This window comes from Meles meles, chromosome 21 (genome assembly GCF_922984935.1).
Source record: "Meles meles chromosome 21, mMelMel3.1 paternal haplotype, whole genome shotgun sequence".
NCBI classification, from domain to species: domain Eukaryota; kingdom Metazoa; phylum Chordata; class Mammalia; order Carnivora; family Mustelidae; genus Meles; species Meles meles.
Window position 1 is genome coordinate 23,637,210 of NC_060086.1, and position 27,760 is coordinate 23,664,969.

Sequence of the window (27,760 nt, forward strand, 5' to 3'; positions counted from 1 at the left end):
GGCAATTTCTTCTCTGTAGGGTTGGAATGTCTCCAGTTCGATATCTGCATGTTCTCCAGCTCGAAAGACTCTGCCTGGCGTGTTGCAAATTGTGTGGTTTATTTGGAAAGGGAAAGGTGTCAGGTTGACAGTGCTGAGGAGCCAGCTGCCATGACATCTGAGATGTCCAGGAGATGGAAAAAGAGGTGCCTTCTAGTTAGAGACCTGACCACCAGTGTCTGACCTTGACCAAGTCCGCCCTGCCCACTTCCCACCTAGGCTGTACTTTCTTCCCGCTCGAATGAAGCAGTTGGACTATTATCCCTATAAATCCTATCCCGTTCAGAGGTTTAGAATTGGTGGCTTTTGTATTATTAGTTCTCTTGGCTTCTGGCCCCTGGAAATTCTTAGTATGTTCTCAAGAAGACATATGCAAATGGGAAGCCTATGGGTCGTGGTGCTTCAGGGTGGAGGCTATGGGAGTGAAGACCTGGAGGCAGCCGTATGCAGAAAAGCCCACAGACCTTGTGCTTTAGATGCTCTGAATGTTTGAGGACTTGGGCTGTCCTGCTGACTCAGCCACAGATTATGTGTGACTCAGGCATGAATTTGCTTCACAGTATTATGGTGCAGAAAACTTCACACTTCTTCATTTTCCTAAGTGAAATGAAATCTGGCTCTGAGCCCCGCTCCCATGAGTTGTGGGATGGGCAGTGTCTGTCATCATTGGGCCGCCTGTCCCACAGTGAGACGGTACCAAATCCTAGAGCTTCTGTTGGTGCCAGCAGGGGTGTGGTCCTCGGGTGTCTGTTTTGGGAAGTGCTCCCTGCAGTGACCAAGAGGATCTGTGGATCAGATAAGGACCTCCGCAGGGCCTTCAAAGTCTTGTTCTCGGTCATGACCCCTAGGACTCAAGTGTCATCCCATCCAAGGACACTGCAAGGGAGAAGAGCACAAGTCTGAAGCACTTCAGGTCTGGCTTGCTGTGCCCTCTTGGTCCTGGAACTCCAGTTCTCAGCCAGGGTGACGCTCTCCTGTCCTCCATTCTCCCACCCGCTCTTCTCTCCTTGCTCCTCTGCGGTGACCCCCACTTAATTCTGTGCTCAGTCTGACCTGCCCACTATGGACAGGAGGGACTCCTGGGATTCAGAGAAGCTCTGACCATTCCCCTCCCTCTACGCCTAGACTGGCTTAGACCTTCAACTGACCCTGCCTCAGAGAAATATAATTTGAGCCACATGTGTAATTTAAAATTTTCCTGTGCCACCTGTAAACAGTATAATAAAATGGATGAAATTTATTATTTATTATTATTATTTTCATTCTTGTTTATTTATGTTTTAAAGATTTTATTTATGTATTTGACACAGAGAGAGATCACAAGTAGGCAGAGAGGTGGCAGAGAGCGAGTGGGAAGCAGGCTCCCGATGAGCAGAAATCCTGATGATCCTGAGATCATGACCTGAGCCGAAGGCAGAGTCTTAACCCACTGAACCACCCAGGCACCCCTATTTATTTGTATTTGCTATTGTTTTCTTTAACTCAGTTTATTCACAATATTGCCTTTTGAACATGTAATCAGTGTGAAAGTATTAATGAGATACTTTGCATCGGTTGGTCATACTACGCCATTGAACTCCAGCGCGTATTTTACATTGATGCCATGTCTCGGCTTGGACGAACCACATGTGGAGCGCTCGGCAGCCCCATGTGCTCGTGGCTCCCACACTGGACCGTGCAGTCTTAGTACAATACAGCAGCAGCAAAGTGTGGCTGGGAGGATGGGTAAAACAGGGGAAGGGGATTAAGAGGACACTAACCGTGGGCAGCACCGAGTGATGTTCAGAACTGCTGAATCCCTGTGCTGTACACCCGGAACTAATAGAGGGCTGCATGTTCACTACACCGGAACGAAAGGTAATTAATGAAAAAATAAAGTGACTAATGCAGTGGCATTTAGTACATTCACAGGGTTGTGTGACCATCACCTCTAACTAGCTCCAGAACATTGTTGGCCAGAAACCCTGTGCTCATTAAGCAGTTTCCTCCCCGTGTGGCCTCCCTCCAGTCCCCGTCAACCCATCATCTACTTTCTGTCTCTGTGGATTACCTATTTGGGATATTTCAGATAACTGAAATCGCTTGATATGTGACCTTTTTGTGACTGGTTTCTTTCACCTAGTGTCGTGTTTTCCCAATTCATCCGTGTTGTGACACCTCTCAGTACTTCGTTCCTCAGCTGGGGTTCCATTGTATGGATATGCCCCATCTGTCTGTCCATTTCTCTTTCGATGGGTACCCATCGTCTCTTAATCAGTTTGAAGTTTGGAGGGGCGCCTGGGCGGCCCAGTGGGTGACGTATCCAACTCTTGACTTTGGCTCAGGTCATGATCTCGGGGTCATGGGATAGAGCTCCACGTTGGCCCCATGCACAGTGGGGAGTCTGCTTGGGATTCCCTTTCTCTCTCTCTCCTCTGCCTTTTCCCATGTTCATGCTGCCTCTCTGTAAAGAAATAGATAAAATCTTAAAAGAAACAAACAAACAAAAAAACCCAAGACGTTTGGACACAAACTAACAAAATGGTGGCTTGAATACCCGGGTTCATAGTGGCATTATTCTCCATAGACAAAAGGTGGAAGCACCCCGCGTGTCCATCAGGGGACGAACGGATCCACAGAGGTAGCATACCTCTGTTAGGGAGGATTCTATAGTCTTAAAAAGGAAGGAAATGCTGACCCATGGTACCACATGGATGGACCTTGAGGACGCTACACAAAGTGAAATAAGCCAATTAGCAAAGAGCAAATACTGTCTGATTCCATTCATGAAATGCCTTGAGTAATCTAGGTAAGAGAGATAGAAAGTAGCAAGGTGCTTACTGGGGACCAGAAGGAGGAGAGAACGAGGCATTGTTTCATGAGGACAAGAGTTTCAGTTTGGGAAGATGGGAAAATTGTGGAGATGTACAGTGTTGATGGCTGCAGAATGATAGTGTCCTTAGTACCATTTAACTGTATGCTGAGAAATGAAACGTGTTGGTATGTGTGTCTTAAAAACTGTTGTCTTGACTCCTAGGTTGATTTTAAAGAACTGGCTGTTGGCTAAAGGAATTAGGAAAAAGCAGGTCTGTTTTCTCCACTCTCGCAAAGGAGCTATTCCTGGATCACATCTGAGGTAATTAAATCTTCTTTGTTCATTGTTAAATTCTTTTTTTTTTTTTTGGACTAATGCTAAGGCTTATTTATCAACACATAGGTGATAACATAATACTTTACACCCTTGGTTTCACTAAAACACAGCTGTGCTCAGAATGGGCACTCCTTGAAGGACGAATAATGAAGGGTTATAAAAGAAAATATAAGTTGTCAATCTGCGCCATCTGTTTCTGCCCCAGGCCCACCTGGCTTACTCCTCTCTTTTCTCACACAGTATCTGGGTGATGGTAGAAAAGGAAAACTGGAAGAAGCCAGAGAGCGGACACCGAATAGGGAAATGAGAGAAAGACCGCTAGGGTTTGATTTATGAGCGAGTCTTAGGGGCTATGGAATGACGAGAACAGAGACAGCCTGGGGAGAGGGGTTTTGAGTTTTGCTGTGCACTAAGGCGGTCTTTTTCCCTTGGCATTTTTAGCAATCGCTGCAGCAGAGCTGTAAATCGCCTTTTGATTAGTATTTCTTTGAATGTCATAAGGAGATTAAGTGAGGCACAAGGTGCCAGGGTCGCCTTTGGGTTCCATTCGCATCCCCAGGACCTGGGAAACTGTCCAGTAGTTGTGACCAGTCGGCGGTATTTGACAGAGGAGTTGCTCCTCTGCGTGGTCATTGGGAGCTCGTCCTTCTCAGCGCCCTCGTTTCTCTTGCGTTCTGCCCAACACCTTGTGAAGGGCCCTTCTGAAGGGATCCACTGAAAGAAGCAAGAGCGGTTCCCTGTGTCGTGGGAATATGACAGCCGTTGTCACTTAATGTCATCCCGATATTCTGGGAACGAGCCGAAGCCAGAGAGGAGAGTGGTAGTGACAGAAAGTATGTGGAGAATAGCTGTACATCACTTCATGTAGTGCGGGGGTCAGCATATTCAGAAATGTGCATTCGGTCTGAAAGCCAGTAACTTAAGTCATTCAAACTCCATCTCTTTGGGGCATATAGCTGCTGGCAGTATTTCGTATAAAGGACTCTGTAGAAGGATGAATTCTGTTTACTGAATTGAAAGTCAAGTAATAACCCTGCCCCCTACTCTTTGTTTCCTGGCCTTCCCAGCCTACGAATTTGGATGCATTACAAAAAGTCCTATGGCAGCGTGATCACTTAAAAAAAAGCTATCCGGGTAATAACACAAACACCGTTAAACTGGAGAAAAACTTATTTGCCTTTGAGGTTTGATCATTCTTGATTTTCTCACTGGTCTGATTGCCTTCCTTGGGAAAAACGTTCAGAGTTACACCTTTTTGTTCAAGGCTCCAGGTGTTCCTTGGAATCTACTACTCTATTCTGTAAAGGACTCACTCTTGGGGGCGCCTGAGTGCCTCAGTTGGTTAAAGCCTCTGCCTTCGGCTCAGGTCATGATCCCAGGGTCCTGGGATCGAGCCCCGCATCGGGCTCTCTGCTCAGCAGGGAGCCTGCTTCTTCCTCTCTCTCTGTCTGCCTCTCTGCCTAATTGTGATTTCTGTCAAATAAATAAAATATTAAAAAAAAAAAAAAAGGACTCACTCTTGGATGCTTTTGGTGGGATGTCTTCCACCTCGACCTTCTGAACTTGGCTTTTCGCAGTCAAGCCTGGTGCTGTCCTGGTCCAAGCGAGGGCCTCTTCCATACAGAAAAGATGCAGGGAGCTTGGCTAGGGAGCATCCACGACTGTCTGAAATATAAAACAACACATTCTTAGAATCCCACCTAACTGCTTCAGTCTTTCTTTCCTAATTTTGATTGTCTGCATTGCCTTTTCTGAAGACTTAGCTGAAGTATCCTTTCCCTTAGGGAGCTCTTGTCTGATTTATTTCCAGGCTAGATTATGTTATGGGTCTTTCCCATAGGCTTTTTATAGTGAGAATTTGTTGCAAGTTTGGATTCTCAGGATCTTTGATCTCCCTGTGTTTGGAGAATCCCTTCCTTCCTCTCTTCCTCTCTTCCTCCCTTCATGTGTTTGAGTGTTTATTGAGAGCCTACTCTGTTCCTGGCATTGGGGACACAGCCGTGAATAAAGCAGACACGCATCCTTCTTTCTGGAGCTCACATTTGGGTAAGGAGAGATAGATGAGCATATAAATAATGAGATGGTGGGAAGAGCCATGGGGGTGGGGGAATATAGCATAGAAAGGTGATGACATGTGCTAAGGGAAGGAGGCGTTAGAGTTTTAAATAGAGTGGTCTCACTGAGGTGACTTTTGAGCAAAACCTGGAAAGAGGGCTTCCCCTTACTGTAAGCGTTTTGGTGGTGGGAGACAACGTGGGTCTCCAACTGTAGAACCTCACCAGGTGAGATGCTCAGCTTCTGAGTATGCCTTACAGCTAGACTGAGGGTGAGTGATCTAGAATAACTGAATCTTTGGACCCCGGGAAACAAACTGAGGGTTTGGGATCGGAGTTGGGTGGGGAGATGGGGTAACGGGATGATGGGTACTAAGGGGGACATGTGTTGTGATGAGCACTAGGTGGTTGTTTTTTTTTCCCAGTGTTCCAAGATTCATTGTTCTTGCACAACACCCAGTGCTCCATGCAATACGTGCCCTCCTTAATACCCACCACCAGGCCCTCCTAACCCCCTCCCCACCTCCCCTCCAAAACCCTCAAATGGTTTCTCAGAGTCCACAGTTGCTCATGGTTCTCCTCCCCCTCTGATTTCCCCCAGCCCACTTGGGCTGTCCTTCACCCAATGTCCTTTGTTATTGCTTATGCTCCACAAGTAAGTGAAACCATGTGATAATTGACTCTCTCTGCTTGACTTATTTCACTCGGCATAATCTCCTCCAGCCCCGTCCATGTTGATACAAATGTTGGGTGTTCATCCTTTCTGATGGAGGCATAATACTCCATTGTATGTATGGAGCATATCTTCTTTATCCGTTCGTCTGTTGAAGGGCATCTGGGCTCTTTCCACAGTTTGGCGACTGTGGCCATTGCTGCTGTGAGCACTGGGGTACATATGGCCCTTCTTTTCCCTACCTCTGTATCTTTGGGGTAAATACCCAGCAGTGCATTTGCAGGGTCATAGGGAAGCTCTATTATTAGTTTCTTAAGGAATCTCCACACTGTTTTCTACTGTGGGTGCACCAGGTTGCATTCCCATCAACAGTGTACAAGGGTTCCCCTTTCTCTACATCCTCTTCAACACATGTTGTTTACTGTCTTGTCAATTTTGGCCATTCTAACTGGTGGTTATCTCAATGTGGTTTTGATTTGAATCTCCCTGATGGCTAGTGATGATGTACATTTTTTCATGTGTCTGTTAGCCATTTGTATGTCTTCTTTGGAGAAGTATCTGTTGATGTCTTCTGCACATTTTAAAATCTGATTATCTGTTTATTGAGTGTTGAGTTTGAGGAGTTCTTTATACATCTTGGAGATCAGTCTGTTGTCTGTAGTGTCATTTGTGAAGATATTCTCCCATTCCGTGGGTCGCCTCTTTGTCTTTCCATGTTATTATTTTTTTAAGATTTTATTTATTTATTTGACAGACAGATATCACAAGTAGGCAGAGAGGCAGGCAGAGAGAAAGGGGGAAGCAGGCTCCTGGCTGAGCAGAGAGCCTGATGCGGGGCTTGATCCCAGGACCCTGAGATCATGACCCGAGCCGAAGGCAGAGGCCCCAACCCACTGAGCCACCAAGGCATCCCGTCTTTCCATGTTTTTAAATTGACCCTGGAAAGAGGGTAAAAGTAGCAACTGGGCAGTGCAGTCCCCTTTTTGGAAACAGTCTGGAGCTGCAGTAGTTATTGTCACTGAAATTTCACTGGTATAATCCGAATCAATAATGCCGGTGTGGACTAATACTCCCTTTGAGGTGAGGCTAGACTGTCCCAAAAGTAACCCAGTGGTTCCCTTAGGTAAAGGGCCAAAAATTATTTGGAATTTTAGTGGGAAGCTCAGCAGGCATTAAGAGATGATCTTTTGGAATGGGGATATCTAATCCAGCACTACATAAATTTAAAATGGTACATTTGTCTGAAATCTCGGTGCTAAGGGAGAATGGCCCCCTTGTTTTGGGGGGGTTGAAGGCTTGCCCCAAAGTAAGTTTCCCTGAAGGCGGGATCCATCCTTGTGGAATTTGGAATGACATTGATTTGCGCAATGAATTCCTTCTTTACATTTAGGACAGAGACCTGGTGGCTCATGTCTCGCATTTCGCAGGGAGAATTTTCCTTGTTGCCTATGTTGAGCTTTAGGATGCCCTGTCTGCCCACAGTTGAAACACTGTCCTTTAAATTTTCCTGTGGTCAGAGCAGCCACTGCTTGAGCTAACAAATCAGCTTTATAGGTCTCTGTCCCCACTCCTTGGCATAGCTTTATATGGTCTGTTAATGTTTCCTTGCCTTTAAAGGGTGCAATCAGTTTTTTACAATCAGCCTTGGCATTTTCATATGCCAGTAGCTGAAGAACTGTATTAGCAGCTTCAAGATTAATTTACCTTTTAATAGCTTCTTGTAATCCTGCAATAAAATCAGTATAGGGTTCTTTAGGACACTGTACCACCTTTTGAAAAGAAGAGCACTTCTCTCCTTGGCATTCTGTTCTCTCCCAGGCTCTCAAACAACAACGTCGAAGCTGCTCAATAGCTTCATCATTCATTAGTACTTGATCTTGCACCAGGCCCATGGCCCAATGCCCGTGAGCTGCTCCATGGAAACAGGAACAGTATTAGCTGTGTTACGGGCAGCTGCTGTTTCTGCATGATCTTTCCCCATGTTAAATTGTAAAAACTCACTTGAGGATGACTGTTTTTGCTAGTAATAACCCATCAATCGGAGTAAGTCGATTGTCTTCTCAGATGCCTTGAATGATTCCCGTTGTATATGGGGAATTAACTCCATAGTTTTGTACTGCCTGTTGTAATTCCTTGAATAACTTGAAGGGAAATGGCTCATGCATGGCCTCATAGATACCATGAGGGTTGTTGGGATCATATCCTGGAGTAACATGTTCTCTAACAGTAACTGGGAAATTAAAATGTAAGGCATCTAAGTCTCCTGCTCGCTTTGCTTCACTGAGGCCTTTTTGAATGGCTGATGGCATGACTTTTCATCCTTTTCACTAAATGGCGCCTTCTCATAGGAAGGTGGAGCCGATGGTGACGGCGCCACTTGCCCTGGCACAGTAGCAATTCTTCCCTCCTTTTGTTCTGGTACTGGAGTGGGGGGAGGACATTCTTCCTTTATATATTCCTTATGATGACTTTAGTAATCTCCCTCCACGATGGCATGTTCAGGTTCCTCTTTTTTAGTTTCTCGTGAATCTCATTATCGCTATCCGAATCAGGAGTTTATAAAGGCTCCAGGCTCTCTGATCCTGGGAACTCAGACCTAGTGGGGTGATACCTCACACACACAAGCACACACCCTGCACACACATATGCACACACAGGCACACGTGCGCGCACACACACACACACACACACACACACTGCCCCTTTCAGCTTACTCTTCAAGCAAAGGGAAATGAGGTCATGTGCTCCAGGTAATACCTAAGATGTTTCTGGGTCTAACTCCAGTTAGTTTATTAACTACATTGATCTTCTGACATGGATGGGTAGCAACTCTTTGTTTGAAAAGCACTACTTTAGACAACGGAATCCTGTTTACTCTTTTAAAGCTTTGTGGGTCAGCTTTCCTTGGACAATCTGGGCTTGTAGGTAATTTTGTCCCTTAGTGTCTTTCTGTGTTGAGTTGCTGCCTTGAGTCACCAATGGTATGTGCTTTTTTACAGGTGTCTGCTGATGTGGAGACATGGACGCGGTGGGGGGACATGTTCGTACAGCATTAGCACCGACTGCAGTCAAGGCAGCAGTAAGCTTTGTCAGTGGATATGAAGAGAAGATAAGATATCTGTCTGCTTCTGTGAGCTCAGAACTGAGCTGGGTGACATCACACACACACACACACACACACACACACCCTCCTGCTTTGAGCTTACTCATCAAGGAAATGGAAATAGGTTAATACACTTAGAATATCACTTAGGCTGTTTCAGGGTGTAAGTAACAGAAGACCAACTCCATTTGGTTTATTTTTGAGAGAGAGAGTGGGGGAGTGGGGCAGAGGTAGAGAGAATCCTGGAACAGCCCCTTGCTGAGAAGGAGCCTGATGTAGAGCTCAATCCCAGGACCCCGAGCTCATGACCTGAGCCAAAACCAAGAGTTGGCCTCTCAAATGATGAGCCTACCAGGTGCCCCTCCATTTGGTTTAAATGTAAAGACATTTATTAACTCACAAGATACTCATTGAGAGGTAGAGCAGACTCCAGTGCCCACAGTGTCTTGGCATGGCCTTGGGATTTAAGCTCCTTCCACTCCTTCTCGTTCTCGTAAAGCTAGTTCCACTTCTAGTTGCTTTAATTGATATATTTCTGAACCCACACTGATGTTTCCTGTAGGTGTGCATTCAGTGACTTCTTAATCCTTGATCACTTTATTTATTTATTTGACAGACAAAGATCACAAGCAGGCAGAGAGGCAGGCAGAGAGAGAGGAAGGGAAGCAGGCTCCCCACTGAGCAGAGAGCCCGATGCGGGGCTAGATCCCAGGACCCCGGTATCATGACCTGAGCCGAAGGCAGAGGCTTAACCCACTGAGCCACCCAGGCACCCTAAACTTCTTCCTCTTCTTAATAATAAATCATGGTTTTTTACTTCCATTCTCTCTAGTAAGAGGCCGACTTATCACTTCAGCATCATCATGATGTTCTGTTGGAATGTGTAGGCTTTTGTCAGGCAATTGGGATTTCATCTGTTCTGTCATATCTTGCAAATTCTGAATCTGCTTGTCTTTCGCTGCAAGGAGCTGCGCGTGTTCAGTGTTCATCTGCTCCTGCCGGTGTTGAAGACGGTCCACTTTCTCCTTCTGCTCCTGTAAAGACTGAAGCAGTGCTACCTTCCCCTGCTGCTGGTTGTCAATGATCTGTTGCTCTTTTATTTCCCCCCAAGGTCCTCTTTTAACTCCTTGAGTTGAAAGACCTCACACTCTAGTTCTACAGTCTCAACTAGGATTTTAGGTCAACCACAGGGACAGTGTGACTCTGTTGTTTCAGGCTCTCCAGGTCTTTGTTCATAGGAGGATTTTTGTCAGGGAACCAGGCTTTCATCTGTTCTATAGTGTCTTGCAAATTCTGAATCTGCTTGTCTTTTACTGAAGGGAGCTGAGCATGCTTAACATTCATCTCCTGTCGGTAGGAAGATGGTCTACTTTCTGCTTCTGCTCCTGTAAAGATTGCAGCAGTCCTACCTTCCCCTGCTGCTGATTGTCAGTGATCTTCGGTTGTCCTTTTCCTTCCTCCTTGAGGTCCTCTTCTTTAAAATTTTACTTATTTGACAAAGAGAGAGAGAGAATAAGCAGGGGGAGTAGCAGGCAGAGAGAGAGGGAGAAGCAGGCTCCTTGCTGAGCAGGGACCCTGACACGGGGCTTGATCCCAGAACCCTGGGATCGCAACCTGAACCAACGGCGTTGCTTAACCTACTGAGCCACCGAGGCACCCCAAGATCATGTTTTAACTCCTTGAGTTGAAATACCTCATACTCAAGTTCGACAATCTCGTCTAGGATTTTAGGGTCAACTACGGGGACAGTGAGACTCTGTTGTCTTAGCCACTCCAGGTCTGCATTCACATGGGGATTTTTGTCTGTCCTGGATGGGGGACACATGTCTTTGTCCTGCATGGATGGCTGTAAAATGTCATGGCTTCTTAAGATTCCCGTCGACTTACCGAATTCCTCCTGAAGCTCTGGCCTTTCTCTAAGCTCTTCAATGCACACGTCTTGCTCTCTGACACATTGTGTCAATTGCTTCTGCTCCTCTAAAGCAGAGGACAGCAGTTTCTTCATTTCTTGATGGCCGGCGTCCGTTGCTCCATCCTCTTTTGGAGGTGTAGTATTTCCAGGTCTTTCTCTTGACCAAGTTGAATGAAATGTGCATGCTCTACCGGTGACCATTCTTTGAGACTTTGCCCAGACTTGTTTGTCTCTTCCAACAGCTTCTTTTTAGCCCCACACAATTTTGCTAGTAACTCTCCTTTCCCTATTTTTAAAGCCCTCACAGCGATCTTGTTTTCCAGAGAATCCTCATTGTTCCACAGAATAGATTCTTCCAGCTGATGTCTTACATCTTGGAGCTCCAAAAGCAACTTTTGGTGTTTTGCTCTGCCATCAGAAGCAACATTGTTTCAACTCTCATTCAGCTGCTGCATCTCTGCAAGTTGTTGCTTCAACCTTCTGAGCTCAGTTTCCGTTCTTGAAGGAAGTCATCTTTCACGTTCCCAGTACAGTCTCGATCTTGCAGGTCTTCCATCTGTTTTTGATACTCGGTTAGTTGCTCGCAGTGCCTCTCATCGACGACTGCCAGTTTCCCCTGATGGGCAATCTGCAATGGCGCCACGCCAAGCTGTTTGTCATCCATCCCCCTCATCCAGTGCTGTTCATCCCTGGTGCTCTTCAGTTTCCAGACTGGATTTGAGTCTAACCTCTGCGGTCGCTGGCATGAAGACTGGGACGAGTTCTTCTAGTATGTCACTTCTGCCTCCAGTGTTCGGATCTCATCTGGAGAGTCTGTCGATGTCTCGCTCTGCCCAGTTGACATCAGCAAAGTCCACGTCATTGCCATGGAAAGTTCCTTTCCTCAGCACATCTCTGGTGAAATTAAAGGTGTGGCCCAGGAAAGAAGGCTCACTGCCATCCACTCCCCCAGCAAATGGCCTAGGCCAAAGCCCTGGCCACCAACCCAGACAGAAATCTTTGCAGGTCATAAAACTGACCTGGTCCACTGTGGAAGAGCATCTAACTTTTTCTTGTAGGAGCTTCAGGCCATTTGGTCCTTGTTCTGCCATGAACTGGATCCGTCTCCTTTCCTGTGAGCATAGTTATACCTGTTCTTACTTGTTAACAGAGCGGGTGAGGCATCAAATCAGGGAATCGCTACAAAAGGCCTTTGTGTCATATCACTATCACCCAGCCTTGCACATCTCTAAACTGTATGGAAGACACTGTCACGATGACGATAAAATCTTCATGATCGTCAATACGGCAGACACAGGGTAACTAGGGCTCACGATCCCACTGGCAGGGTCTTCCACACATGCAGAGGACACGTCTACAAGGGTTTTTTGTTTTTGTTTTTATTTCTGTTTTGTCAGAACCCCTGTTTGTAACAGCAAAGGATGAGAAGCCAGGCACCCATCCATCCTTCACCAGGGCCCTGGTGACATCAAGTACGTGGCTGACAGTGGCAGCAGGCGCAGCTGCTGGGGACAGGGGCATGACACAGGCAGTCAGTGCATTCCCTCTGAACATATTTTTAACATTTTGAACCAGGCAGGCACCTTCACAAATGAAACAATTCGGGAAGGAAGAGGGTGAATGTTCATTTACCTTTAATCTCCAGATGGTGGTCTCCATCCCAGCCCTAAATTTAGAACGTTACGATGACATTCTGTCTTTGGTAGAAATGCCTTTATCAGTTACCTGACAGAACGGACTTGAGGAAAATATTCTGAGAGACACACACAGAGACAAGCTACCGCTCAGTGAAGCCGGAAAGCATCCCTGCAGAACCCACCCCAGGAGAAGAGCAAATGCGGATTCTGCTGCTCTTCTTTGGGGTCAGCGATTGATGTGTGGAGTCATGGGAGAAATAGGGACTTTCACATTCTCTTCCCTTTTTATTCCTTTTCTTTCTTTTGAATTTAAAGCTGTTGCAACCAAAGTAAATAGAATCTATTTAATGATTTAATGGTAGAATTAATGATTTTACAAATGAAACACCCTGTGGAGCACCTGGGTTGCTCAGTCAGTGAAGCTCTGCCTTTGGCTCAGGTCAGGAACTCAGGGACCTGAGATCAAGCCCTGCATTGGGCTCCCTGCTCAGCTGGGAGCCTGTTTTTCCCTCTCCCTCTGCCCCTCCCACTCATGCTCTCCCTCAGAATAAATAAATAAAATCTTTAAAGTGTCCCATGATTGGTACATAGGAAAGACAAGTATTTTACATCAAAACATCAGATCTTAATGTTCTTCTTCGAAATATGCTTTTTCGTGGCCACATACAAACCACTTAGGACTCAGATAAAACTCAAAATGCGAGATCATGATGAAATAGTATTTTCAAATCACAAAACGGGGCCAATAAATGTCAAAGCAAATAAATAAATCAAGGCTATTACATCTGACCCTGTTTCTTTCATCTCCATCCTGTGTGGGTAAAAGCCTCTAGGGTTATAAAATGGCCTCACAGACCGTCTGCAGGAGGGGAAGGCACAAGCAAAAGTTGCTGACGAAATGGACTTGTTCAGCTCCAGGGTGGGGAGCTGGGCTAAAGGAGACGGAAATAAAAGAGGGGGAAAGGGAGATAACATCTGTGTTCTAAAGTCTTGTTAAAGTAGAAGTATCTTAAGAACAAAATTTGAGTAGCATTTAGAAACGTACTGCAATGTGATACAGGAGTTCTAGGTCTATTGATTCTCCTAACAAATAGTTTGAGCTTGTAGTTCACAGGTTATCTTGCATTTTATGTTTCTAGGAAATCATTTTTATTGTATGTTATAGAATATCATCCACAACAGACTGGATATTGAAACAAAAACTTAAAAGATGCTCACCACACCCTATTTGGCCTGCAGTGTGGAGATGCCAGCCCAGCAGAGGAAGAAGGAAGGCAGGCCACTGACACACTGCCTGGGCACCCAGCTCCCGGGTCTCCAAGGTGGGTCCCTGCCTCTGGTTAGGAAAGCTGCCTCAGGAGCCCGGGGCAGAGGCTTCAGGCCTCTTAGACAGGCCTTGCTGCATCTTCCTAAAGCCTGGGGTCACCCTCAGCTCAATGTAAGGTCCATGTCCTTATTGCCAGAGACCACCACATTAAACTTTCTTTGCATTTCCTACAGAATCTACCCATAGGCTCCATCTTTAGGGCCAGGATTCCCTGCATGCCCAAGCACTTGGGGTCAATTGGCTAATTTCTCAATCTGATTGGGAATGAGTCACCCTCCCCTCTCAAATCCTTTCACTGCTTGCTAGAAGCTACAGAGCTTAATAGTGTTACTATCATTTTACTAAGGTCAAGAAAATAATTCCTTACTTAGCAGACAGTTCACAGTAAAACATAAATGGCTCTTAAACATATAAAATGATTTTGAACTTTACCCCCCAAATTAGAGGAATATATAATAAAGTTACCATAAGATAACATTTTTCACATATCAGATTAACAACACTGAAAAGGCTGCTAATACACTGTGTTGGTGAGGATGTTGGGAAATGAGCACTTTCATATGCCACTGGAGAGAGTGAACACTGGAACTCTCTCTTTTGAAGAAAGAATCCCTAAAACCTTGGGCCTCTGGGATGATGAGGGGAGATTGAGAGGGAGGGGGTTACTTGTGCCTGTGAATTTCAGTTGTCTTCCTCTCCCTCTCCTTAGACAGTCTTACAAAATGCTGGATGGAATGGTCCTGCCAGTATCCAAGGCTTAACAGACTGGAAAGGGAGGAAAGGAGGCAGGGGAGGTGAGGTCAATAGCTTCTGGCCCAGTTCTCAGGAACCAGGTCAAGGAGGACAATCAGCTACCTCCAATGGTCAACAGAGGCACATTTTGTGCTCCATTACAAATCTCAGCAGACTCAGCCATCTGTCTTGGTGCTCACATACACAGCCCCTCATCCACCGCCTTCCCCACCCCAGCGGCCATTTCTTTCTTTTTTTAATAAAGATTTTATTTATTTATTTGACAGAGAGAGAGAGAGAGATCACAAGTAGGCAGAGAGGCAGGCAGAGAGAGGTGGGGGTCAGGGAAGCAGGCTCCCTGCTGAGCCTGATGTGGGGCTCGATCCCACGACCCTAAGATCATGACCTGAGCTGAAGGCAGAGGCTTAACCCACTGAGCCACCCAGGTGCCCCCCCACCCCCAGCGGCCATTTCTTCTCTCTCTTTGCTCATGTGCCTAACTCCCTTCCCAGGACTCCACAGAGCACAGAACCTCACCTCATACCTCTCCTGGAAGACCTGCCACCATGTATTCCCTCAGCGAACTCACTGGCAAGAGCCAGTCAGACAACTCTGCTCGGCCACAAGTTCTGTGTCCATAGAAAAGGAGATCCAGGATTCTTTGCTAATAATTATTCCTAAAACTCACGAATGAGTAAGCATTTCCCCTGGCTCTATATTGGGTACCAGTCCTTCCACATCCCTTAAGCAGGTCATAGTGGGAAAACCAGGAACCAATACATACAACAGCTACAACCTAGAAAACACTGCAGTAGCCTGAACTCTAGTCTACACAACCCAGAAAATGCTGTGGTAGCCTAAACTCTCCCCAGTCTACTGTACAAGAAACCAACGTTTGAGTGTTCTAAACCAGGGAACTGAAGCCCAGATTAACACTGAAGGGCTTCTGGCAGCTAGGAGTGGACCCAGCCTCAGGATAAGGAGAAATAGCAGAAGGAGGCTGGATCCCTACAAGCATGCCAAGGCACTGTGGGCCTGGAGCCTGCTCTGCCCCTCATCGGATATCTTGTGAATTAATAAATGTCTTTAACATTTAAACCAAATGGAGGGGCACCTGGGTGGCTCAGTCTGCCAACTCTTCGTTTAGGTCCAGGTCATGATCTCAGGATCCTGGAAATGAGCTCCATGTCAGACCCAGCTTAGTGAAGTCTGTGTCAGGATTCTCTCTCTCCCTCTGGCCCTTCCCCCCACCCCGTTCACTCTCTAAATAAATCTTTTAAAACAAAGTAATAAACTGAGGGGGGAAGGCAAGATGGTGCACCGGTAGAGGACCTCGTTTCATCTGGTCCCTTGAATTTAGCTAGATAACTATCAAATCATTCTGAACACCTATGAATTCAACCTGGACATAAGGAAAGAATCGTTGGAATTCTACAGATAGAAAAGTGACCACTTTTTGCAATGTAGGCGGTGCAGAGAAATGAATCTGCAGGGATATATGGGAAGATCCTCTGTGCAGAGAGGGAGCCTGTGTAAGCTGGCCACAGGAAAGTGAGGTAGCCCTAAAGCATAAAACCAGAACCTTTAGAAATCTGCTCCAGTGAGAGCTGTCCTTGCCCAGGTGGTGAGGTGGGGCAGAATCCAAGGTGGGACAGTGTGGTCTCAGGACCCCTGGGGTCACAGGAAGCATGGGGTGTCTGAGCCAGCAGAGTTCCCAGGCATTGGAGTGGGGAAATTGGATAGGGTCGGGGAGCAGAGGAGGGGGTTCTGGACTGAGTTTGCCATAATCCGCAAACCGTGGCTAGGTTGGGCAGTAGCTGATGTGTGGGGGCCCTGCATAGGACAGAAAGAGCGATGACCTCTGCCTTCTCCCAGGAGGACTGGGGCAGGCATGAACCACAGGAGACTGCAAAGTCTGGCACGCACAAAAGTGAAGGCTGCTTATCCCTGATAGTTTACTGAAAAGAGTGGACCGAGATCTTCCAGCTCTAGGGCTGGAAATCAGGGCGCAGGCATTTTTATTTTCATCCTCTAAAGTGGCCCACAAAGCCTTCAGGGAACAAGAGTGGCACAGAGCAACCAGAAGCAGTTTACACTGAGCCCTGGCAAGGGGTGGCACAACTCGCCGCAGGCAGAGATACCTGAGAATCAGCACAGCAGGCCCTTTCCCCAGAAAACACCTGGAAGGACAGGTGAACACCCACGTTTAGGAGCACACGGGAGTGCAAAATCCCAACACTAGGGGAAAACAGTAAATAGAATTCAAAGGTTTTTTCATGATTTATCTTTCAGTCTAAAATTTTTTCCTTTTTGTTTTTTCTTTTCTCCATTCCAATTAGTTTCTTATTTTATCAACTCTTCTTTTTTAAGTCTTATTAAATTTTCATTTTCTATATTTACATTTTTTAGATATATTCTTCATTTTTGGCTTCCTTTCACTGTATTCAGTGTTATGTTTGTGTATATGTAACTTTGGTGATTTTACAGTTTTGGGATTTGGTGGTTTGGGTTTTTGTGGGGTTTTTTTGGTCAGAGAGAGAGAGAGAGAGAGAGAGAGAGAGAATGCATGCACAAGCGGAGAGAGAAGCAGGGGCCCTGCAGAGCAAGAAGCCTGACTGGAACTCGATCCCAGGATCCTCGGATCATGGCCTGAGCCGAAGGCAGCAGCTTAACTGACTGAGCCACCCAGCCCTCTCAGGTTTGGTGTCTTGTAACAACCCAGTACCTCCTGGAGGTTTGACCACCTGGGAGATTATATTCTCTTTTTGCCCTGCCTCCCCGTCCCCACATTTCTTTTTTCATTAGTTTTTGGTTTCTGGCCTCTTTGAAGTTCACTAGTGTGTATTTCGCTTGGGTCATGGTTGATATTTTTTTATTTTACTCTCTTGTTCATCCATTCTTCTCTGGGCAAAATGAATAGGAGGAGGAATTCACAACAAAAGAAAGAACCAGAGGACATACTCTCTGCCACAGATCTAATCCATAGGGGTGTAAGTAAAATGTCAAAGCTGGAATTTGGAATAATGATTATAAGGTTACTAGCTGGGCTTGAAAAAAGCATAAAAGACACTAGAAAATCTCTTAGTGCAGAAATAACATGTAATCAGGCTGAAATTCAAAATGCTTTAACTGAGATGCAGTCTAAATTGGGTGCTCTAACAGCTGCAGTACGTGAGGCAGATGAGAGAGGAAATGACAGAGAAGACAAGTGGATGGAAAGGAAGGAAGCTGAGGAAAAGAGAGAAAAGCAACTCATGGACCATGCCGGGAGGCCTCAAGAAATCAGCAAAACCAAACGTGAAACAATATTAGAATTGTTGTGGTCCCTGAGGAGACAGAGAGAGAGACACACACACAGAATATATTTAAACAAATCATAGCTGGAAACTTCCCTCATCTGGGGAAGGATGCAGGCATACAGGTTCAAGACCTAGAGAGGACCCCTTTCAAAATCAATAAAAACAGATCAACACCGCAACAGATAGTAGTGAAGCCTGCAAATTTCCAGAGACAAAGAGAAAATCCTGAAAGCATCTCAAGACAAAAGGTTCCTAACTTACAGGCGTGGGTACATTAGTCTGGCCGCAGACCTATCCACAGAGACCTGGGAAGCCAGAAAGCGCTGGCAGATATCTTTGGGTACTAAATGAGAAAAACATACAGCGAAGAATACTCTATCCGGCAAGGCTGTCATTCAGAACGGAAAGAGAGATAAAGGGCTTTCTGGACAAAGAGAAACTGAAAGCCAGCCCTGTAAAAAAATATTAGAGGGGATCTTCGAAGTGAGGAGAGAGCCCAAAAGTGACAGAGACTGGAAAGAAACAGTCTACAGAAACACGGACTTTAGAGGTAATACAATGGCACTCAATTCATCTCTCTCAGTAGTTACTCTGAATGTAAATGGGGTAAATGTCCAGGGTGGGACACCTGGGGGGCTCAGTGGGTTAAGCTGCCGCCTTCAGCTCGGGTCATGATCCCACGATCCTGGGATCAAGTCCCCATCAGGCTCCTTGCTTGGCAGGAAGCCTACTCCTCTCTGCCTCTGCCTGCCACTCTGCCTGTTGGGCACGCTCTCTCTCTCTGAGAAATAAATAAATACAATATTAAAAAAAAGAAATAGGGTATTAGACTCGATGTGCTATCTATAAGAGACTCTATTTAGACCTAAAGACACCTCCAGATTGAAAGTGAGGGGGTAGAGATCTATTTGTCACGCTAATGAACCTCAAAAGAAAGCTGGGGTAGCAATCCTCATATCAGACAAGTTAGATTTTTTGTTTTAAGATTTTTTATTTATTTATTTGACAGAGAGAGAGATCACAAGTAGGCAGAGAGGCAGGCAGAGAGAGAGGAGGAAGCAGGCTCCCTGACGAGCAGAGAGCCCGATGCGGGGCTCAATCCCAGGACCCTGAGATCATGACCTGAGCCGAAGGCAGCGGCTTAATCCACTGAGCCACCCAGGCTCCCCGACAAGTTAGATTTTAAACTAAAGACTGTAGTAAGGGATGAAGAAGGATGCTATAGCATGCTTAAAGGGTCTATACCCAACAAGAAGGTCTAAGAATTACAAATATTTATGCTCCTACCTTGGGAGTAGCCAATTATATAAGCCAATTAATAACCAAATTACAGAAACACTTTGATAATCATACAATAATCATAGGGGTCTTCAACACCCCACTCACAGAGTGGACAGATCATCTAAGCAGAGGGCCGACAAGGAAACAAGGGCTCTGAATGACAAACTGGATCAGAGGGACTTAAGGAATATATACTTACAGAATATTCTATCCTAAAGCAACAGAATACACAGTCTTCTCCAGTGCACATGGAACATTCTCCAGAATAGATCACATACTGAGTCCTAAATCAGGTCTCAAGTGATACCAAAGACTTGGATTATTCCCTGCATATTTTCAGACCACAATGCTTTGAAACTGGAATTTGATCCCAAGACGACATTTGGAAGAAACTCAAAGACTTGGAGACTAAAGAGCATCCCACTGAAGAATGAACGGGTCAGGGGCGCCTGGGTGGCTCAATGGGTTAAAGCCTCTGTCTTCAGCTCAGGTCATGATCCCAGGGCCCTAGGATTGAGCCCCACATCGGGCGCTCTGCTCAGCAGGGAGCCTGCTTCCTCCTCTCTCTCTCTCTGCCTGTTTCTCTGCCTACTTATGATCTCTGTCAAATAAATGAATAAAATTAAAAAAAAAATGGGCCAGCTAGGAATTTAAAGAAGAATTTTAAAAATTCATGGAAATGAATGAAAATGAAAACACAGACACCAAAACCTTTGGGATATAGCAAAGGTGGTCCCAAGAGGAAAGTACATAGCAATGCAAAACTTTATCAAAAAATAAGAAAACTGGGGCGCCTGGGTGGCTCAGTGGGTTAAAGCCTCTGCCTTCAGCTCAGGTCATGATCCCAGGGTCCTGGGATCGAGCCCCACATCGGGCTCTCTGCTTGGCGGTGAGCCTGCTTCCTCCTCTCTCCCTCTCTGCCTGCCTCTCTGCCCACTTGTGATCTCTGTCTGTCAAATAAACAAATAAATAAAATCTTTAAAACAAATAAGAAAAGTCTCAAATACACAAGCTAGCCTAACACCTAAAGGAGCTGGGAAAAGAGGAGCAAATAAAGCCTAAACCAAGCAGGAGAGAGAAATCGCAAAAATTAGAGCAGAAATCAATGAAATAGAAACCAGAAAAACAGCAGAACAGATCAATGAAACTAGGAGCTGGTTTTGAAATTATTAAGATTGAAGAACCCCTAGCCAGACTTATCCAAAAGAAAGGGGAAAGGACCCAGAATAATATCACGAATGAAAGAGGAGAGGTCATGACCAACACCAAGGAAATACATACAATTTTAAGAACATATTATGAGCAACTACATGACAACAAATTAGATAATCCAGAAGAAACGGATGCATACCCAGCTTACCCAGAATTGTTCACCAAAAAGACTCCCCTCTCCCCCACTGAACGGATCTGACTTGACACTCTGGGCAAACATCAATTGACAGTACTTGTTGTGACTGCTCTATTTTCGGACTCTATTCTGTTTCACGAGCTATCATTACCCCAAAGATTTTGATTACTGTGGCTTTACTGTAAGTCTTAAAAGTAAGTGGGAATAAGCAGTGTAAGTTCTTCAAATGTGTTCTTTTAAAGACTTTTTGGGCCATCCTAGACCCTTTGCATTTCCATATAAATTTTAGAATCAACTTGTTCATATCTTCTAGGAAAAAGAAAAAGATGGCTAGGTTCCTGAGGCTTCTTCCTGGGGGAGGCAGGGCAGGGGGAGGAGGGCCTGCTTCTCCCTCACCTTCTGCTTCTGCTCTCGGTCCCTATCCCTTTCTCTCTCTCTCAAATAAAATCTTTAAAAAATAATAAAAATAAAAATATTTATTTATTTATTTTTTTTTTTTAAATATTTTATTTGACAGGGAGAGATCACAAGTAGGCAGAGAGGCAGGCAGAGAGAGAGGAGGAAGCAGGCTCCCTGCAGAACAGAGAGCCCGATGCGGGGCTCGATCCCAGGACCCTGGGATCATGACCTGAGCCGAAGGCAGAGGCTTTAACCAACTGAGCCACCCAAGCGCCCCTAAAAATAAAAATTTTAAAAGGTGGTTAGGATTTTGACTGGGATTGCATTGCTTGCATGAATCAAGTCGTGGGAAACAACAATCTCAATGACATCAAATCTTCCGAGGCATGAACAAAGCGTATCTCCCAATTATTTCGTGTCTTCTTGAATTCCTCTCAACAATGTTTTATAGTTTTCTGTGTAAAGCTCTTTCATATCTTCCATGAGATTTATTCACAGTCAGTGTGCTTTTTTTTGGTTTGTTTCTTTGTTTTTGTAAGTAGGCTCCACACCCAGCATGAAGCCCAGTGCAGGGATTGAACTCACAAGCCTGAGTCCAAGACCTGAGATCAAAAGTCAGATGAGCATCCACTGAGCCACCCAGTCACCCCAACCAGTTTATGTTTTAGATGCTCCTGTAAAATATTTTAAATTTTCATTCTCCTTTCCACGTACGTTTATCATGCATCTGTCTGACAAAGAATTCCCACCCAGAATACACAATAAACTCCCAACAAATCAAAACCAAAACAACATTAACAACGACAACGGGCAAAAGACTTGGACAGACGGTCCCCAAAAGATGCAGGAATGCCCACTAAACACACGAAAAGGTGCCTAACTCAGATCCTTCATCACCAGGGAAATGCAATGTGAAACCAGAAGGAGATGCTATTTCATCCTCACAGACAACACAGAATGTTAACGAGGATGCTGAGCAACTGGAGTGTCACTATATTGCTGGTGGGAAGTGTAAACTGATCAACCACTTTGGAAACTAGGCTAGCACTTCGACACATCCCCACCCTGTGACTAACCAATCCACTAAGCAAGTTCAGGAGAAATTTAAGACTCCTGTAAGAATGTTTATTGTAGCCTATTCACAATGACCGAAAACTTGGATACAATGAAATGTCTAATCATCAGGTGAACAGATGAGTAAATCCTGGTACATGGGCACTACATACGAAGGAACAAACTATCTTTACACTGACAAAGACTTTCTCCTTGACCAAACTGTAGCCAGTGTCCTCTGAGCCCTCTTCTCAACTAGGCCTCAACCTTGACTTACCACACACAGACTTCACCAAACACTAACATAGTTTCTAACAGCTCAAGTCCCCTCACCGAGGATGACGCCAGTCCCCCTGAGTGCCTGCCTCAGAAAACTCAAGGTAGCTACTGTTTCTTCAGCCAACACTGAAAAATCAGGCCCCTGCCTCCCAGTGAGCAAATCCTGGAGGTTTCACATGGACAAAGACCTTTCCCACTTTTTGTCATCTTTTCCTTCCCTGACTTTATTCAGCCCCAACCTTACTCTCTCATTCTCTCCTTAGAAAGCCCTCTGGACAAATCCAGGTTGAGTTTCATGCATGCAGGACTCTTTTCCTGATTGCAGTAGTTATTAGATTAAAATCTGTCCTCACCACTTGCACTACGATCTGCTGCTGTTTACCTTTGATACGTGCACACAACATGGATAACCCTCAAAGAACACGCTGAGTAAAAGAAGACCAAAGAATACATGCTGCATGCTTCCGTTTATACGATGTTCCAGAACAGGCAAATCGCATCTACCATAGATCCGAAATCAGAAAATGACCAGCGGGGGGTGAGGAGACCAACTAGAAAGAGATACAAGAGTCACTTCTGCAGTTGCAGATACACTTTATGTCTTGCGCTTGGGGGCTGGTACCCAGATACACAGCTGACCCTTCAACAATGCAATGGCTATGGGTACCCATTCTTGTGCAGTCAAAAATTTGCATATAAATTTCACATCCCCCAAAACGTCACTACTAATTGCCTACAGCTGACCAGAAGCCCTACTGATAATAGGAACAGTTGATTAACACATTTTGTATGGTAAATGAATTATACATTGTATTCCCTCACTAAAGGACACTAAAGAAAATATTCAGAAAATCACGAAGAAAAGACATTTGCATTACTGTACTGTATGTATCGAAAAATCCACCTATAAGTGGACCCATGCAATTCAAACCCATGTTGTTCAAGAGTCAACTGTGTACATTTGTCAGTGCTCACAGACTAAACACTGAACACCTGAATATTTTATCTTATAAATTATCTCCTTCTCACTCCTGCCCTCTCTCTGCCTGCCTCTCGGCCTGCTTGTGATCTCTCTCTGTCAAATAAATAATAAAATCTAAAACAAAAGAAAGAAATTTAAAAGTCGGCCTGCTGAGTGTGCTGAGAAAGGTAAGAAATTATGTAACAGCAGCTTCTACATACCAGGGCTGGCCTGACCACTTCTCTAACGTGAATCGACCTGCTATCGTCTGGAAAGTACAATGGCCTGGGTTTCAGCCAGGAGTCTGACTCCAGTTACAGTTCTGCCACCGATGTACCATGTGACCTTGGGAAAGTCATTTACCTCGAAGTTCCTCCAACGGTCTCTAAGTCATGAGGAGGTGTCAGGTTAAGAAGAAATATGGAGGGAGCGCCTGGGTGGCTCAGTGGATTAAGCCGCTGCCTTCAGCTCAGGTCATGATCTCAGGGTCCTGGGATCGAGCCCCGCATCGGGCTCTCTGCTCCGCAGGGAGCCTGCTTCCTCCTCTCTCTCTGCCTGCCTCTCTGCCTACTTGTGATCTCTCTCTGTCAAATAAATAAATAAAAAAAATCTAAAAAAAAAAAAAAAAAAAAAGAAATATGGAAGTGCCAGGGATCAGTCCTATCGCTAGCTTGCGGGGGTCAGAGTGTACTCCTCGCTGGAGCACGGACACTGTCCCTGCTTCCCGCTTCGGTCAGTGCCTTTGCTCATTCCTGGGGCAACTCCCTGCGCCAGAACTGTTAGGTGCTGGAAATACAGAGACGAGTAAGACAAAATCAATGCCTGCCCTCAATATGTTGAGAGGGAAAATGGTGAAATTAGGCATGATGGGTGTGACGTCAGCACTAGAGCAAAAGAGCCGCAGGGGTGCAAGGGAAGGGCGGTGGGAATTGGAAAGAAGTAACCGAAGTAAAATCTGGAATGAGTCTTACAGAACGGGTAGGGGGTTACTAGGGGAGTGATTAGGGAGTGGCCTTTCAGACAGAGAAAACAGACAAAGGCATAAAGAATGACAATGGATTCTGCGGGGAAATTGCAGAAGGGAAGGGAAGAAGGTAGAGCAGAGGCAAGAGAGGTGGGCGGGGGCCAGACTGTGGAAGTTAACATCATGCTAAGTTGAAGAGTTTGAACTTTATCCCACAGACAGGAAGAAACCTTTTAAGGATTTTCACATCAGAAGGATTGCTGTAAGGGCAACGCGGTAGATGGACTGAAGATGCGGACTTGGGGGCAGAGAGCAGCCAGGAGATGGCAGTAACTATCCAGGCAGAAAGGCTGAGGGCTGGAGCCTCATTGCTGACAGCAGGGAAGAAGCCACTATTGACACATAAGTCGTCTTTTCTACAATTCTGTATTTCCTGGGTGGATGTCCAGAGTAAGGAAGATCATACTCCCTTGTAAAACAAAGTATCACCAGGAAATAATATTAGGTAACATCAACCAAGCTCTCACTTTGCTCCAGACACTTGACAGGCTTGCACTCTGAGGGAGGCCCATCCCACGCAGGGTCCCTGCAGCTGGTCACCTGTTTATACCCGAGTGGCCCACCTGCAAACCTCGGCTCCTACTGAAGTTGTAGGACTTCTAAGAGCCAGGGGTGCTTATTTACTAACTTGTTTTGCTAGGCACACTTGTCAAGATTTTATATTTAACATTATATAAACCCAGAATATGAACACCAAAAAAGGTCTTGTTTTTTAAAAAATGAGTGTTTGCTTTGGAAAGATCCACTAAAGGTAAGTGGCTAAACAGTAATACCAGCAGCAACCATGAACTGTTGGTGGGTTTGGTATCAACAAACTGTTGAAAAAACACCATATTCTAAATTCTGAAACAGGGATTCTATAATTAACTTACATCCTCTCAAAGATGAGAAGCAATCAACAACATGAATGTTTAGAAACACTGGAATTACATAGTTAAGAAACTAGACCAGTTTTTGGAAAAGGCAGTTTTAAACACAAGCAGAGAAAAAATTCCATGGCAATTTCTTCCCTCTACAAATTGATCTTCTCAAAATCCCAATTATCTTTTTTTATTTTTTTAAACAAGATTTCATTTATTTATTTGGCAGAGAGAGAGAGTGAGAGAGCACGTGCACAAGCAGGGGAAGCAGCAGAGGGAGAGGGAGAAGCACTCTCCCTGCTGAGCAGGAAGCTCCATGTGGGGCTCGACCCCAGGACCCCAGGATCATGACCCAAGCCGAAGGCAGACGTGCAACCGACTGAGCCACCCAGGTGCCCCTCAAAAACCCAGTATCTTAGAAGCAACCAAACAGGATCTGAAAATGTACTTACGAGCCTGTGGATTCTGAAAAGCTACAGCTTTGTCAGTCCTGAGCTGAGACTGAAGGGCAGCCACTTCCCCACGACGAAATTCTGGTGATGTGGTGACATTGAGCAGGAACTCCATTAGAATATCACTACAGAAGACATTAGGATGAGAGCTTCGGGTCAAAAATGTAAAACCAATGTCCACGCTACGTAAATGTAATGTTCTCGGTATTAAGTTTCAGGCCCTGTGGTAAGCACAAAGTTCTACGTTTCCGAGCAAGAACCCAAAACCAAAATCAGAGGTCATAAGGCAACATTCAAAAAGGCAATACCTGGGGCACCTGGGTGGCTCCGTGGGTTAAAGCCTCTGCCTTCGGCCCAGGTCATGAATCCAGGGTCCTGGGATCAAGCCCCGCATCGGGCTCTCTGCTCCGAAGGGAGCCTGCTTCCTCCCCTCTCTCTGCCTGCCTCTCTGCCTAGTTGTGATTTCTGTCAAATAAATAAAATATTAAAAAAAAAAAAGGCAACACCTGAGCAGTTACGTGTTTCTTTAAAAGCAGGTGTCCTCAACCCATGCAGGTACTTACACGTCGTCCCGCAGGCATTCCACAGTGTAGGCCATGCTTTCCCTTGTTGAAGTCACACTGCATCAAAAACAAATTACAGTGAATTATCTAAATCAGAATAAGTTTTCCTTACATCTTTGTTAACTCAACCAATTCCTCTGGAAAAATTATTTTGAAGTATGAAAATACACATACGCATCGACTAATACAATATTTAAGAACTATTTTAAGGAAGGCAATCTTGACATGTTACACGTGGATGCACCTTGAAGACATGATGCTAAGTGAAATAGGTCAGTCTTGGAAGAACAAATAACATGATTCCACTTTCAGGAGGAACCTAGAGAAGTCAAAATCATAGAACATAGAACGGTCACTGTAGGGGGTTGCAGGAAGAGAGTGGGGAGTTTCTGTTTAATAGCTGGAGTTTCAGTTGGGGTACATAAAAACCTTCTTAGAGATGGATGGTAGTGATGGTTTCTTTTTAAAATTTTTTAAAACATTTTATTTATTTATTTGATGAGACAGAGATCACAGGAGGACAGAGAGGCAGGAAGCAGGCTCCCTTGCTGAGCAGGGAGCCTGGTATGGAGCTTGATCCCACGACCCTAGGATCATGACCTGAGCCGATGGCAGAGGCTTTAACCCTGAGCCACGGAGGCACTCCAGTAATGATGGTTTCTTTCTTTCTTTTTTCTTTTTTAAGATTTTATTTATTTATTTGACAAACAGATCACAAGTAGGCAGAGAGGCAGGCAGAGAGAGAGAGAGGAGGAAGCAGGCTCCCTACTGAGCAGAGAGCCCGATGTGAGGCTCAATCCCAGGGCCCTGAGATCATGACCCGAGCCGAAGGCAGAGGCTTTAACCCACTGAGCCATCCAGGCACCCCGTAGTGATGGTTTCTTAATGCCACTTCACGCCAAAGGCCTGTACACTTAAAGCAGTAAATTTCATGTACGAACTTAAAAAAATGGCAATTAAAGCTGAAAATGTCTTTGTACTCTTCTCCGACTGAACTTACCACTCTAGAGACAAGCATAATCGTAAGCAGTACTCTTTTTTTTTTTTTTTTTTAAGATTTTATTTACTTATTTGAGAGAGAGTAAGAGAAGGAACCCAAGCAGGAGGAGAAGGATGAAGGAGAAGCAGGTTTCTGGCCAAGCAAGGAGCCCGATGTGGGGCTTGATCCCAGGACGCTAGGATCACGACCTGAGCATCCCAGGCATCACCAGCTTTTTTTAAAGATAGCACTACATATTATTATATTTTTTAAAACTCATACCATAAAAACATCTTGTTTTTCCACAAAACATTTAACTGGAATAATCTAGTTCATCCCTTAACTGCTGTGTACTAGTCTCATCACATCACTAGATCACACTTTACTTATCCCATTTCCCTGCAGATGGCATTTAAAGTATTTCCAGGCTTTACAAAAATAAAGAGTATCTTTGCCCAGATGGATTAAAACTTAATTTGCAACATATGCTCCTTTTCAATATGACGGGATTTTCCTTGATTCTTTTCTACATAGTTGTATCAATTTATTCCACTAATCGTAGAAAAGATTCTCCCTCTTAACACCGCCAACACGATACATAAGTCTGTCGGGTAATAGCATCACATTGTGATTCCAACTAAAGATCAGTGTTTCT

At 45.1% G+C, this 27,760-nt stretch overlaps 1 protein-coding gene across 5 annotated transcripts in view; it reads right to left on the bottom strand.

Annotated features, from left to right (window-relative positions):
* Positions 1-756: 756 nt before the first annotated feature.
* Positions 757-27,760, bottom strand: part of LOC123933381 — a 49,833-nt gene continuing 22,829 nt past the window's right edge. For 3 of the 5 annotated variants that reach the window (XM_045992469.1, XM_045992472.1, XM_045992468.1), the window contains 4 exons: positions 26,127-26,183; positions 25,564-25,688; positions 4,687-4,834; positions 2,245-4,153 (listed from right to left, as the gene is read on the bottom strand). In XM_045992469.1, the coding sequence (XP_045848425.1) occupies positions 4,030-4,153; positions 4,687-4,834; positions 25,564-25,688; positions 26,127-26,183 (454 nt within the window). In that variant the 3' untranslated portion in view covers positions 2,245-4,029. Of the gene's footprint in view, positions 916-2,244; positions 4,154-4,686; positions 4,835-25,563; positions 25,689-26,126; positions 26,184-27,760 lie in introns of those variants that run through there. The other 2 variants (XM_045992471.1, XM_045992470.1) reach the window with 2 other exon arrangements.